Raw genomic sequence first — 16056 nt, forward strand, 5'->3', positions numbered from 1 at the left:
GGTCACGCCTATAATCCCAGCACTTTGGGAGGAGGTGGGTGGATCACCTGAGGTCAGGAGTTCGAGACCAGTCTGACCAACATGGTGAAGCCCCCGTCTCCACTAAAAATACAAAAATTAGCCAGGTGACGTGGTGGGTGCCTGTAATCCCAGCTACTCAGGAGGCTGAGGCAGGAGAATCACTAAACCTGGGAGGCGGAGGTTGCAGTGAGTCGAGATCACACCTTTGTACTCCAGCCTAGGCCACAACAGTGAAACTCCATCTCAAAAAAAAACCAAAACAAAACAGTATCCTATATAAGCTAACTGTACCCTTTTATTTTCCTATCTCCAGAGGCTTTTATGGTGGTGGTAGTTTTTCTTCCTAAATGTAATACAGTAATACCATTGTTTAATTTGGAGTTTAATGGAATTTCAGCTGGGTAGAGCTGTCAATGAAGTAGAAAGAAGGGAAAGTGGAGGGCAACTGCTATTTGATGTGAGAATAAAAGAATTATTGACCTTCTGTAATTAAACTAAATTCCTTTTATCTGATTTCTGACTATACAGGCACAGAAAATCATAATCTGAGATGGGTCCTGATTATTTGTTTTAGAGAATGTGTCTTATATAAAAATGCATAATATAGGTCAGGTAATAGAACATGGAAATCACTACAGAAATCTCTTCTTCATCATTGATGTTGATATTAGTGAGCTTTTATCTTAGTCTTTCTATAATTGATAATTAATTTTAAAATAAAAGGGTAACCACTTACTTCAGTATAATAGAAGGCATTGGGATTTCAAAAAACTGTTCTCGAATGGGCACAAAGGGCAAGAGGCCAGTGAAGAAAAGGCCAAGAATGAGCAGGACACGTTGTAGACTGAAAAGTATAGGAATATCTGAATTCTAAAAGACACAAGCAATATTACATGTTACTTTTACAACCGCTCAAATAAAGAGGATTACTTCACAACTCTCAATATTTCCCAAGACAATATTTTGAAATCTATTACAAGCATTCCCGGGATTATGAATATTTATTTGCAAATAACACTACACTTAATAGTGGTTAGTCCTTGACAAATGGGTCAGGATTGATCGTGGAGCCTCATAGTGTAATAATGTTACTAAAATTTCTCTATTACCATCTCTGCTTTTGCAATACCACTTCTGTCTGTTGGTTAGGGTACCTACAGCTAAAGACTAAACATGTCAGAATCCAATGGAACAAAATGAAAAGATGAAAAGATGGAATATTCAGTAACTTTACTCCTGTTTAAAAAATATGTAGCTATATATCTCTATATATGAGTATATATAGATACACATCAATACTGTTGCAAATGTGTCATCTTTTAGCTATGTTATGAATCAAATATAAAATACAAATAGGATTTTGTAAACTAATTCAAGAATCTAACCACCATTTTAAGTTTCTATTGGAAAAATGTTCAATATCCCAAAAGTTTAAAAATACAAGATAGACATACATATATATATAATTTTAATTGTGCTAAAATACACATAACATAAAATTTAAGATTTTTTTTTTTTTTTGAGATGGAGTCTCACTCTGTCACCCAGGCTGGAGTGCAGTGGCACAATATCGGCTCACTGAAACCTCTGCCTCCCGGGTTCAAGCAATTCTGCCTCAGCCCCCCAAGTAGCTAAGATTACAGGCACACACCACTACGCCCGGCTAATTTTTTGTATTTTTAGTAGAGACGTGGTTTCACCATGTTGGCCAGGCTGGTCTCAAACTCCTGACCTCAAATGATCTGCCTGCCTTGACCTCCCAAAGTGCTGGGATGACAGGTGTGAGCCACCACGCCAGCCAAAACTTAAGATCTTAATCATTTTTAAAATTTATTTTTTCACCACCCCCACCATCCACCACCCAGCAAAATTGAATGTCAATCATTTTTAAATGTACAGTTTGGTGGTTTTAAGTATATTCACACTGTTGTGCAACCAAAGTCCAGAAGTCTGTTCATTTTGCAAAACTGAAAACAACTCTATGCCCCCGCCCCCCCACTTTTTTTTTTTTTTTGAGACAAGGTCTCACTGTCACCTAGGCTGGAGTGCAGTGGCACAACCAAAGCTCACTGCATCCTCGACCCTGGCTCAGGTAATACTCCCACCTCAGTCTCCTGAGTTATAATAGATGGGACTACAGGCGTGTGCCACCATGCCCAGCTAATTTTTGTATTTTTTGTAGAGATGAGGTTTCACCATGTCACCCAGGCTGGCCTCGAACTCCTGGGCTCAAGCAATCCACCTGTCTCAGCCTCACAAAGTGCTGGGATTATAGGCGTGAGCCACCTTGCCTGGCTAACTTTATACCGTTAAACAACAAATTTCCATTCCCTCTCTCCTTGCCCTTCTATGTGTATATATGTATGTATGTATGTGTGTGTGTGTGTGTGTGTGTATATATATATTAGACAGGGTCTTGCTCTGTCACCCAGGCTAGAGTACAGTGGCCGGATCATGGCTCATTGTAGCCTAGACCTCCCAGGCTCAAGTGATCCCACACCTTAGCCTCCCACACAGCTGGGACTACAGACACGCACTACCATGCCGAGCTAATTTTTCAAAAATTTTTTGTAGAGACAGAATTTCATCATATTGCCTAGGCTGGTCGTGAACTCCTGGGCTCAAGCATTTCTCCTACTTCAGCCTCCCAAAGTGCTGGAATGACAAGCGTGAGCTACCATGCCAGGCCCTGTTATGTTTACTGAGAGAAAAAAAATTACGCTTACAGGGAACTTTTAATAAAAACATAACGTATTTTTTTAATCACATAAAAGTAATTTATTTTAAATAGTTAGTTCTAGGCTGGGCACAGTTGCTCACGCCTGTAATCCCAGCACTTTGGGAGGCCAAGGTGGGTGGATTCACTTGAGGTCATGAGTTCGAGACCAGCCTGGCCAACATGGTGAAACCCTGCCTCTACTAAATACACAAAAATTAGCCGGGCCTGGTGGCATACACCTGTAACCCCAGCTACTCGGGAGGCTGAGGCAGGAGAATCTCTTGAACCTGGGAGGTGGAGTTTGCAGTGAGCCGAGATTGAGCCACTGCATTACAGCCTGGGTGACAGAGTGAGACTCTGTCTCAAATTTAAAAATTATATAAATAAATAAATAGTTCTAAATTATCTACTTCTTTATTTTTAAAAAAACAGAGTAAATAAGTTTGAGAATTTATTTTGCCCCTTTGTTTACATGGTGCTTTGTAATGTTTTTGGCTTACTTATATATAGGTGTTTCAGCTGTAAGAAAATATACAAGTCACTGCAAAATCTTGAGTTCTGAAAATTCATACACTAAGGATAACAGAGCTTATAGGGAAAACAGGGTTAGGGGCTGACCCTCAAAACTTACAGCCAGGTGCGGTGACTCACACCTGTAATCCCAGCACTTTGGGAGGTTGAGGAGGGTGGATCACTTGAGGTCAGGAGTTCGAGATCAGCCTGGCCAACATGATGAAACCCTCTCTACTAAGAATACAAAAATTAGCCGGGCATGATGGCAGGCACCTGTAATCCCAGCTACTCTGGAGGCTGAGGCAGGAGAATTGCTTGAACTCAGGAGGTGGAGGTTGCAGTGAGCTGAGATCGTGTCACTGCACTCCAGTGTGGGCAAGAGTGAGACTCTGTCTCAAAAAAAAAACTTGGCTGGGCACAGTGGCTCACGCCTGTAATCTCAACACTTTGGGAGGCCGAGGCGGGTGGATCATCTGAGGTCAGGAGTTCAAGACCAGCCTGACCAACATGGAGAAACCCCATCTCTACTAAAAAATACAAAAATTAGCTGGGCATGGTGCCATGCGTCTGTAATCTCAGCTACTCAGGAGGCTGAGACAGGAGAATTGCTTGAACCTACGAGGCGGAGGTTGCAGTGAGCCAAGATTGTGCCACTGCACTCCAGCCTGGGTGACAGAGCGACGCTCCATCTCAAAACATAAAATAAAATAAAATTAAATTAAATTAAAAATACTTATGCAACTTTGGAACCAGAGCACTAAAAGAAAGAACCATTGCATTAAGTGTGAAAGAGTCAAAAATCATTAAGTGCCACATTTTCCCACTACCACTATGTGCCCCAATTCCTTTAATGTTTCTATTTTGAGTTTACATCTGGAAATTAAAGGACTAATGTAAAATTCTTATAAGTCATACTGTAAGAATTGCAAAAGTAGGCTGGCCGTGGTGGCTCACACCTGTAATCCCAGCACTTTGGGAGGCCGAGGCTGGTGGATCACCTGAGGCTGGGAGTTCAAGACCAGCCTGACCAACATTGAGAAACCCCATCACTACTAAAAATACAAAAAATTAGCCAGGCGTGGTGGTGCATGCCTGTAATCCCAGCTACTCGGGAGGCTGAGGGAGGAGAATCGTTTGACCTGGGAGGCGGAAGTTGTGGTGAGCTGAGATCATGCCATTGCACCACTCCAGTCAGGGCAACAAGAGCAAAACTCCATCAAAAAAAAAAAAAAAAAAAGAAAAAGAAAAAGAAAAGGAAGAAAAGAATTACAAAAGTTGTGTCAATTATATAGCATGTTGGTAATATGAATGACAAATTTTATTGAGACATTTTTACTGTGATGTTTGGAAATTGCTGCTGAAAGGTTTTTGGAGTTTTTAAATTAAAAAATGACAGAAAGCCAGAAGCTTCTGGAAAAATATGGGAATCAAGGGAAAAGTTCTGTGATTACAGACCAAAAGTGAGCCTTTTATTTTGAAAGAATTATAGACTTAATCTCAGCACTTTGGGAGAACGAAACAAGATGATTGCTTGAGCTTAGGAGTTTGAGACCAGCCTGGGCAATACAGTGAGACTGCATCTCTACAAAAAAATTTAAAAATTAGCCAGGCATGGTGGTACACACCTGTAGTATAGTATAGTCCCATGCAGCCTTCACCCAGCTTCCCCAAAAGGTGACATTGATGTAACTATAGTGTAGTATCAAAACCTGGAATTGACATTGGTACCTCACTGTTCATTAGACTACAAACTTTATTCAATTTTCATCAGTTTTTAAACACCACATTCATTTGTTTGTGTGTAGTTCTATGCAATTTTAACCCATGTATAGATTCATGTAACCACTACCACAATCAAGATACAAAGCTATGGCCGAGCACGGTGGCTCACACCTGTAATCCCAGCACTGTGGGAGGCTGAGGCGGGTGGATCACCTGAGGTAGGGAGTTTGTGACCAGCCTGACCAACATGGTGAAACCCCATCTCTACTAAAAATACAAAAATTAGCCAGTGTAGTGGCGGGCACCTGTAATCCCAGCTACTCGGGAGGCTGAAGCAGGAGAATCGCTTGAACCCGGGAGGCGGAGGTTGCAGTGAACCGAGATCGCACCATTGCACTCCAGCCTGGGTGACAGAGTGAGTCTCAAAAAAAAAAAAAAAAAAAAAGAAGAGAGAGAGATACAAAGCTGTTTCATCACCACACAAGAACTTTTTCTTGTATTGGTGCCCACTCTCTACCCTACCCTAAGTCCCTGTCCCCTAATCTGCTCTTCCAGGCTACAGTTAATGGAATCTACATGTAATACAGTTTGAGGTTGATTTTTCACTAAGCATAATGTCTTTGAGGACCATCCAGGTCGTTGCATGTATCAATAGTTCATTCCCTTTTACTGCTGAATAGTATTCCATTGTATGGAAATGTCAGAGTTTGTTCAGTCATTTACCCACTGAAGGTCATTTAGGCTATTTTCAGGATTTTGCTTTTATGAATAAAGTTGCTATAAACATTCATGTATAGGTTTTAGGGACTGTGCCTTCATTTTACATGGAAGGCTGCATCTCCCTGGTAACATATTTTTATTAAAAAAAAAAAAATGCCTGTAATCTCAGCATTTTGGGAGAACAAGACAAGAGGATTGCTTGAGCCTAGGAGTTTGAGACCAGCCTGGCCAATACAGTGAGATTCTATCTCCACTAACAATTTAAAAATTAGCCAGGCATGGTGGTACACACCTCTAGTCCCAGCTACTCAAGAGGCTGAGGTGGGAGGATCACTTGAGGCCAAGAATTCAAGATCAACCTGGGCAACAAAGTGAGACCTTGTCTCTGCAGAAAAAATCGAAAAATTAGCCAGGCATGGTGGCATGCACCTGTGGTCCAAGCTACACAGGAGGCTGAGACAGGAGACTATCTGAACCCAGGAAGTCAAGGCTGCAGTGAACCAAGATCACACCACTGCACTCCAGCCTCAGTGACAGAGCAAGACCTTGTTTTAAATAATAATAATAAAATAAACCATTAAATTAAAAAAAATTCATTTACAGGTTTTTGTAATCATATATTTCATTTTTCTGGGATAAATGTCTAAGATTGCTGGGAGTTATGGAAGAGTCTAAATTCTAAGTTCTTAGGAATCTAAAGCCACTCAGCCCAGTGATTACTGTGTTCTCTCCTTTTGTACACAGTTACCTTGGGATCTCTCAGGCCATGCTGCACATAAAACTTACTTGCTTTAGGCCAGGTATGGTGGCTCACACTTGTAATCCCAGCACTTTGGGAGGCTGAGGCAGGCAGATCACTTGAGGTCAGGAGTTCGAGACCAGCCTGGCCAGCATGGCAAAACCCCATCTCTACTAAAGATACAAAAATTAGCTGGGCATGGTGGCACGCCCCTGCAGTCCCAGCTAGTCGGGAAGCTGAGGCAGGATAACTGCTTGAACCCAGGAGACGGAGGTTGCAGTGAGCCTAAATCATGCAACTGCACTCCAGCCTGAGCTAGAGTCTCCAAAACAACAACAACAACAACCACCTTACTTGCTTTAGTGGGAATCTCAATTATATTCTGAATTGTAATGATGCTGACTGTGCATGTTTTTGCCTTCTCTGCTAGGAAGGAAGGCCTGCCCAAAGAGGTTTTTTGTTTTGTTTTGTTTGTTTTTTAAGGCTAGTCAAATGAAGCAGTGGGAGTGGAGAAATAAATAAATCTGTAACTGGTTGTCATCAATTAATTGTAAACACCATTACACTCAGATCAGCCACCAAAGAGTTCTTTGTATTTGAAAATTGCTACTTATATCATGATATTTCTTCTATATTACAGATTATTTCAGCATCTTCAATGCTCAAGATTTTTTAACATCTTACATTTCAAATTCTCTTAGCTGATGATGTATGTAAATTTGCTTATGAAGGTTTAACTATACTGTTAAAACATATAAAATTAATTTTTATCCACTTTGTTTTTTTTTTTTTTGAGACACAGTTTCAGTCTGTTGCCCAGGCTGGAGTGCAGTGGTGCGATCCCAGTTCATTGCAACCTCTGCCTCCTGGGTTCCAGCCATTCTCCTGCCTCAGCCTCCTGAGTTCCTGGGATTACAGGTGCGCACCACCATGCCCAGCTAATGTTTGTATTTTTAGTAGAGATGGGGTTTCACTATGTTGGCCAGACTGGTCTCGAACTCCTGACCTCAGGTGATCCACCTGCCTTGGCCTCCCAAAGTGCTGGGATTACAGATGTGAGCCACTGCGCCTGGCCAACATATTTTTTTAACCAGAAAATTTTCAGTGGGTAGATGGTCCTGCTTTTATATCTTGCTTAATAATCATGATCTTGCATGATCTTGGCTTAACTTGCTTAAATCTATTTGGAAGTTATAGAGTTGAGGAACCGAATTTTTTTCTGTATTTTTTTTCTTAAAGATAACGGGATTTTTTTTTGAGACAGGGTCTGGCTTTGTCACCCAGGCTGGAGTACAGTGGCAGGATCTTGGCTTACTGCAACCTCTGTCTACCAAGCTCAAGCCATCGTTCCACCTCAGCTTCCCAAGTAGCTGAGACTACAGGCATGTGCCACCATGCCTCGCTAGTTTTTGTATTTTTAGTAGAGACGGGGTTTCCTCATGTTCCCTAGGCTGGTCTCGAACTCCTGAGCTCAAAGTGATCTGTCCGCCTTGGCCTCCCAAAGTGCTGGGATTACAGGGGTGTGAGCCACTTAGCCTGACCCTAAATAATTTCTTTTCCTTTCTTTCTTTCTTTTTTTTTTTGAGATGGAGTCTTGCTCTGTCACTCAGGCTGGAGTGCAGTGGCGCGATCTCAGCTCACTGCAGTCTCTGCTTCCCAGGTTCAAGCAATTCTCCTGCCTCAGCCTCTAGAAGCTGGGATTACAGGGCTGCAGCCACCGCAGCCCAGCTATGCTTTGTATTTTTTAATAGAGACAGGGTTTCACCATGTTCGCCAGGCTGGTCTTGAACTCCTGACCTCAGGTGATCCGCCTGCCTCGGCCTCCCAAAGTGCTGGGATTACAGGGGCGAGCCACCGTGCCCAGCATTTTTTTTTTTTAATAGAGTTGGAAGTCTTACTATGTTGCCCAGGCTGGCCTCGAATTCCTGGTCTCGAATTCCTGGTCTCAAGCGATCTTCACCCCTTAACTAATTTCTTTCTTTAAAAAAAAATAGGGCACATGTTCTCAGGATTTCCTGAGGGCTGTGTCACAGGCAAAAGAAAATTAAAAATAATTAATAATAATAACAGACAGGGGGTCTGACTATGTTGTCCAAGCTGGTCTCTCAAACACCTGGGCTCAAGCAATCCTCCCACTTTGGCCTCCCAAAGTGCTGGGATTACAGGCATGAGCCACCGTGCCCAGCTAAATAATTTAACTCAAAATTACACAAAAAATTTCAGTTACCTAACACAAGACAGTGATTAAAAGATAGAAACCATATTTTTTCCTTTAATACACATAATGAAATATTGGTAAGCAACTAACACTAGCATGTGAAAATAATAATTCCTTGAACCAGTTCAACTGCATTGATCTTATATTGCTAGGTCCAAATCCATTACCTCTACTATATTAAACTTCTGGCTAGTTGCTTCCACCCAGTACCATCTACCTGTGTATGAAGGTTATGAAATAAGATAAGTTTTTTTTTTTTTTTGGAGACAGAGTCTGGCTCTGTCACCCAGCTTCCCGGGTTCAAGCGATTCTTCTGCCTCAGCCTCGCGAGTAGCTGGGACTACAGGCACGTGCCACCATGCCCAGCTAATTTTTGTATTTTTAATAGAGACGTGGTTTTGCCATGTTGGCCAGGCTAATCTCAAACTCCTGACCTCAGGTGATCTGCCCGCCTTGGCCTCCCAAAGTGTTGGGATTACAGGCATGAGCCACTGTGCCCAGTCTGAAATAAGGTAAGTTTTAAAAATTATTACTGTAATAGGGGCCGGGCACAGTGGCTCACACCTGTAATCCCAGCACTTTGGGAAGCCAAGGTAGGAGGATTGCTTGAGTCCAAGAGTTTGAGATCAGAGTGGGTAACATAGTGAGACCTCATCTCTACTAAAGATTTAAAAATTAGCTGGGTGCAGTGGTGTGTGCCTGGAGTCCCAGTTACTTGGGAGGCTGAGGCAGGAGGATCACTTGAGCCCAGGAGTTTGAGGCTACAATAAGCTATGACTGCACCACTGCACTCTAGCCTGGGTGACAGAGTGAGACCCTATCTCTAAAAATGAGAAAAAGAAAAAATAATTATTACTATAATAACTTATCATTTATAGATACAAAAACAACAACAAAAATAGATAATTCTGTATAATTTTTGAGGCTTACCTCTTTGTAGCACTTTTCTACAATTTCATAATTGGCATTACCCCACACTGTTATGTGTTCGCGATTATACTGCTTCACCAACTCTGAAACCTACGTGTGAAAATTCAAAATTTTATGCATGTGCCTATTTGCAAATCCACTAACATTTCACTTAAAAAATGAATTAGGATTGACTCTCTGTCAATGAATAGCATAATATTTTAGAAGAATCAATATGTAAATTTAGAATATTTTATAAAATGCAAAATTTATTCACATTATATCATTATATAATTTATTTAACAGAATACAGTTATTTAGTAATTTGACATAAACTAACCACAAATGAAACAAGTTAAACTAGAAGATAATTACATAAATGCCAGAATGACTGGTTCATACAAGCTTACTTTATCCATGACATGCCAACTCTCTCTGAAAATAGGCTCTCCTACAGTAACATGATCTCTTCTACTAGGGCATTATTTAAAACAATGCTGATCCCTAGGGTATCACATTTCCTTGAGCATTATCAATCTATGTAGTCACCTACTCTAACCTTATTTAGTTTGTGAAGTAGGATGCAACACACCCAGAGGAGGCAATGCCTTGAGTACCTTCTTAATCAGCACATTGTTGTTGACTTTGATATCGATGTTAATGGGAGTGTTAGGAAAGGCCTCAAAAACTTCCTTCAGTAATGGAATTCGGTTATCTTTTCCTTCACATTGGCATGCTGAGAAAGCAAGATTTTTAAATGTATTTTTAAAATACAAGTTTTGCTTTTTGATGACTAGAAAAGGTATAGAATATATTCATTAAAGGACATTTACAAAATAAGAAAAAGTATAGAGAAGAAAAAAATCATGTAAATCCAACAACTTAGATATAAACGCTATGACCATTTGGTGTACTTTCTCTACTCTTTTTTCCTATGCATGATTTAATATAGTAATAATATGATATGCTACAGATTTTAACTTGATATTTTCACATAAAAATAAATATTTTCCTGTTGATTTACTGTGCTTATGATTATGATTTATTTTTTATTAATTTTTTATTTTGAGATAACTACAGACTCACAATCAATTGTAAGAAATAATAGGGTCCATGTACCCTTTATCCAGATTTCCCAGTGGTAACCTTCTTGCAAATCTATAGTACGATATCACAACCATGATACTGACATTGATACAATCCACCGATCTGATTCTATCATAATTTTTTAAAAGGTGTCAGAATATCCTCATTGAGTAGCTATACAATAATTTATTTTAATTTAACCATTTCCCTACTAGTAGATACTGAGATTGTTTCTAAAGTTTTGCTATATCATCATTGACTTTTTCAGAGATTAAAAATAACATTCAGGCAAGGGAAGTACACACTAAATCAGTAATGTGTTGAAGAATTACATGAATGCAGTTATTCAAAGAAAATTCAAGTAATGAGAAAATTAGAAGGGGACTTTAATTGTTGTTTATATTTCCTGAGGATTATTTTCTTTAGTCTTTCTCTAGTCCCTTTGGTTGGTTGGTTGGTTGGTTGGTTGGTTGTTTGAGACAGGGTCTCACTCGGTCGCCCAGACTGGAGTGCAGTGACACAATCTCGGCTCACTGCAACCTCTGCCTTCTGGGCTCAAGTGATCCTCCTACTTTAGCCTCCTGAGTAGCTGGAACTACAAGAACACCACCATGCTCGGCTAATTTTTTTGTAGTTTTTGTAGAGATGGGGTTTTGGATTTGGCCAGGCTGGTCTCAAAATCCTGTGTTCAAGTGATATGCCCGCCTCGGCCTCCCAAAGTGCTGGGATTACAGGCATGAACCACGTACCCAGCCCTTTTTTGTTGTGTTTTTGAGACAGGATCTTGCTCATAGCCAAGGCTGGGGTGCAGTAGCATGATGACTTACTGCAGCCTCCCACACTCCAGCAATCCTCTGGGACGACAGGCACGCACCACCACGCCCATCTCTCTCTCTCTCTATATATATACACACACACACATATTATGTATATAATATATATATACTGTATATAATATATATACTATACACTCTCTCTATATAGACTATATATACATATATATATATCTCTCTCTCTATATATATATATATACATTTTTTTTTGAGATGGATTTTCGCTGTTGTTGCCCATGCTGGAGTGCAATGGCGTGATCTCGGCTCACTGCAACCTCCGCCTCCCGGGTTCAAGCAATTCTGCTTCAGCCTCCTGAGTAGCTGGGATTATAGGTGCCTGGCACCACAACTGGCTACTTTTTTGTAATTTTAGTAGAGGTGGGGTTTCACCATGTTGGCCAGGCTGGTCTCAAACTCCTGGCCTCCAGTGATCCAGCAGCCTCGGCCTCCTAAACTGCTGGGATTACAAGCGTGAGCCACTGCACCTGGCCTATTTTTTGTTTTTTTTTTTTTAATTTTTAATTTTTTTTTTTTTGAGACAGAAAAAAAAAATTGTCATCCAGGCTGGAGGGCAGTGGCCGGATCTCAGCTCACTGCAAGCTCCGTCTCCCGGGTTTACGCCATTCTCCTGCCTCAGCCTCCCGAGTAGCCGAGACTATAGGCGCCCACCACCTCGCCCGGCTAGTTTTTTTTATTTTTTAGTAGAGACAGGGTTTCACTGTGTTAGCCAGGATGGTCTCGATCTCCTGACCCTGTGATCCGCCCATCTCGGCCTCCCAAAGTGCTGGGATTACAGGCTTGAGCCACCGCGCCCGGCCTTGTTTTATTTTTTGTAGCAACAGGGTCTCACTGTATTTTGCCCAGGCTGGTCTTGAACTCCTGATCTCAAGCAAACCTGCCACCTCAGCCTCCCTAAGTGCTGGGATTACAGGTGTGAGCCACCACACCTGGCTCTCTAGTCCCTTTTGACTCTAATGACTCTAATCATTTATATAATTTACTATACATACTATACAACTATTGTAAAAATTGTTCTGCTTCCACCCGAAACTTCAATTCCGCTAATCTGCAAATAACAAACTGGTGAAAAATCCTTTATTCCATCTTATTATACAGCAAATCAAAAAAATGCATTATCAAAAAGTAAATGAAATCCATGTCAGAAAAGTAAATTATTTATAATTAAAACCTATGTGAAAAGCAGCATGTACATTAAAGAGGAAAAAAGGAAGTCTGTTACTATACTTCTTGTAATTCTGACGGGGGTCTGGGTTACTCTGATGGGACTGGCAATTATTGGCTCTGCCTCTCTGACCACAGACTAAATATATGACCAGTCTAACCTGTTAAGCATAACAATATGGACACTGGGAGAGAAGGCCTCTTGAAATCCTTTGCTGAATGGATCATGTACAAGCTGCCAAGAGTTCATCTCTGTGGAAAGGGTGTCCCTAAAAGTAAAGCTAACACAAATGAAAGCAAAAGCAAGAAACGGAGATAGAGAGAGACCAATTACTGCTTGAGCAACTGGAATCAGTCATGTCTGAAGGCATATAACCCCTGGACTTTCTAATTATGGAAGTCAATACATTCTTTTTAAAATTTTTTTCTTAAGCTATCTTGAGATGTATATCTAACACTTATAACTGAAAGAGTTTAAACTTATCATAGCCTACATAATTAAACTTTAAAAATTATGTTTATAGTAGATAGCTTGTATACACATATATATATATATATATATTTTTTTTTTTTGAGACAGGGTCTCAATCTGTCACCCAGGCTGGAGTGCAGTGGCATGACCACAGCTCACAGCAGCCTTGAACTCAGCTCCAGTGATCCTCCTGCCTCAGCCTCCGAATAGCTGAGATTAGAGGCATGTGCCACCATACCCGGCTTTTTCTTTTCTTCTTTTTTTTTTTTGGAGACGGAGTCTCGCTCTGTTGCCCAGCCTGTAGTACAGCAGTGCCATCTCGGCTCACCACAACCTCCGCCTCCAGGGTTCAAGCAATTCTCCTGCCTTAGTCTCTGGAGTACCTGGGATTACAGGCATCTGCCCCACGACACCTGGCTAATTTTGTATTTTTAGTAAAGATAGGGTTTCTCCATGTTGGTCAGGCTGGTCTTGAACTCCCAACCTCAGGTGATCTGCCCACCTTGGCCTCCCAAAGTGCTGGGATTACAGGCGTGAGCCACCATGCCTGGCTCCCCCACCCCACCTTTTTTTTTTAAGTAGAGATGAAGTCTTGCTTTATTGACCAGGTTGGCCTTGAATTCCTGGCCTCAAGGGATCCTCTCACCATGGCCTCCTTGAATGCTGGGATTATAGGCATTAGCCACCAATATTCTTCCTTCCTTTGGAAACCTGTATTTCACATCGTATCTCCTTATCTCACATTGTTCCGATAGGGCTGTCAACACACTACCCACTGCCCATTCACCCTCGGGGGTGGGCATATAATCATAATAGCCCACTTCTTTTCTTCAAGATGGCCACGTGACCCAAGGTGGGCCAATCAGTGTCTTTCTCTGGGACTTCATGCTTGAAGCTCGTAAGGAAGACTGCCTTTTTGTCACGGTGTGGGCAAATTAAAAAATTAATTTAGCAGTCAAGTAAGATGCATGTAAGAATCAGTTTACAAAAAGGTCAAACAGATGAAACTAACTTTGGAACAGCAAAATAACACATAAGAATATTCTATCTAACAGCGAGGGAATGAGAAAACTAAAACGTGTGCTGAGAAAAAAAAAAGTGCTATAGTGATGTAAAGATATAAATATTAGGCCAGGTGCAGTGGCTCACTCCTGGAATCTCAGCACTTTGTAAGGTTGAGGCAGGAAGATTGCTTGAGGCCAAGAATTCAAGACCAATCGGACCAACATAGCGAGACCCAATCTCTACTTAAAAATAATAATGTGTAAATTAGATGCCTCAGCCAGTTTAGAATGTAGAAAAACATGTGGAAAAAGAGAAGTTTGCCCCAGTATTTTTCTAGGCAGAAGGTAACCAGCTAGGAAGTGGTGGACTATAAAAAGAAAAGAGGAAAATAATAGGAAATAGGAAAAATAGACAAGGAGTATGCCATAGGATGTGTTGGTTGATGGAATAGTGGCCCCTATGCAAGTTAGAGGCCACTATTTAAATAGTTTTCACTATTTGGGGAACTCTAAAATGATAATTATAGTCAACTCTAGATTATCCAAATTATGCGTTTTCCATGAAAAAAAAAAAAAGGTTACTTTCAACTAATTGGGATAGATAATAACAAACCCTTTGGTTAACACTTTTTTGTTTTGTTTTGTTTTTTTTGAGACAAAGTCTCGCTCTGTTGCCCAGGCTGAAGGGCAGTGGCATGATCTCAGCTCACTGCAATCTCTACCTCCCAGTTCAAGCGATTCTCCTGCCTCAGTCTCCGAAGTAGCTGGGAGAACAGGCACATGCCACCATGTCCAGCTAATTTTTGTATTTTTAGTAGAGATGGGGTTTTACCACATTGGCCAGGCTGGTCTCGAGCTCCTGACCTCAGGGGATCTTCCTGCCTTGACCTCCCAAAGTTTGAGGATTACAGGCGTGAGCCACTGTGCCAGGCCAATTCAGCATTTTTTTTTTTTTTTTTGAGACAGTCTTGCTGTTGCCCAGGCTGGAGTGCAATGGCATGATCTTGGCTCACTGCAACCTCTGCCTCCCAGGTTCAAGTGATTCTCTAGCCTCAGCCTCCCAAGTAGCTGGGACTACAGGTGTGCATCACCACACCTGGCTAATTTTTGTATTTTGGCTAGGCATGGTGGCTCATGACTAATCCCAGCCCTTTGGGACAAAGAGGTGGGCGGATCACCTGAGGTCAGGAATTCAAGACCAGCCTGGCCAACGTGGTGAAACCTCGTCTCTACTAAAAATACAAAAATTAGTTGGGAGTGGTGGCGGGCATCTGTAATCCCAGCTATACGGGAGGCTGAGGCAGGAGGATCACTTGAACCTGGGAGGCAGCAGTTGCAGTGAGCTGAGATTGTGCCACTGGGCGACAGAAACAAAAGTTCATCTCAAAAAACAATAATAAAAATTTTAAAATTTTTGTATTTTTAGTAGAGACAGGGTTTCGCCATGTTGGCCAAGCTGGTCTCAAACTCCTAACCTCAAGTGATCCACCTGCCTTGGCCTCCCAAAGTGCTGGGATTACAGGTGTGAGCCACTGTGCCCGGCCTGGTAAGCAAGAATTCTATGCAAGGGAATAGGATAGAAAAAACGGAACTACTTTTTGACGAATCTGAGTCAAGTTTCTTGTTTTCTTTTCTCTCTTTTTCTTTTTTCTCTTTTTTCTGAGACAGAGTCTCACTTTGTGCAGTGACACAATCAAGGCTCACTGCAGCCTCCACCTCCTGGGCTCAGCAATCCCCCCACCTCAGCCTCCCTAGCTAGGACCACAGGTGCATACCACCATGCCTGGCTAATATTATTTTTATTATTTTTGTAAAGATGGAGTCTCTGTATGTGGCCCAGGCTGGTCTCGGACTCCTGGGATCAAGTGATCCTCCTGCCTTAGCCTCCCAAAGTGCTGGGATTACAGATGTGAGCCAT

At 41.5% G+C, this 16056-nt stretch overlaps 1 protein-coding gene across 3 annotated transcripts in view; it reads right to left on the bottom strand.

Annotated features, from left to right (window-relative positions):
* GDPD1 (glycerophosphodiester phosphodiesterase domain containing 1) overlaps window positions 1–16056 on the bottom strand; it is a 59376-nt gene that overhangs the window by 7690 nt on the left and 35630 nt on the right. For all 3 annotated transcript variants that reach the window (XR_639146.3, XM_003912832.4, XM_009190382.3), the window contains exons 5-7: window positions 10179–10297; window positions 9583–9672; window positions 758–891 (exon numbers count right to left, since the gene is read on the bottom strand). Coding sequence is in view for 2 of the 3 variants with exons in the window: in XM_003912832.4 (XP_003912881.1) it covers window positions 758–891; window positions 9583–9672; window positions 10179–10297 (343 nt within the window). In the remaining variant the exon portion in view is untranslated. The remainder of the gene's footprint in view (window positions 1–757; window positions 892–9582; window positions 9673–10178; window positions 10298–16056) is intronic.

This window comes from Papio anubis, chromosome 17, assembly GCF_008728515.1.
Source record: "Papio anubis isolate 15944 chromosome 17, Panubis1.0, whole genome shotgun sequence".
Lineage (NCBI taxonomy): Eukaryota > Metazoa > Chordata > Mammalia > Primates > Cercopithecidae > Papio > Papio anubis.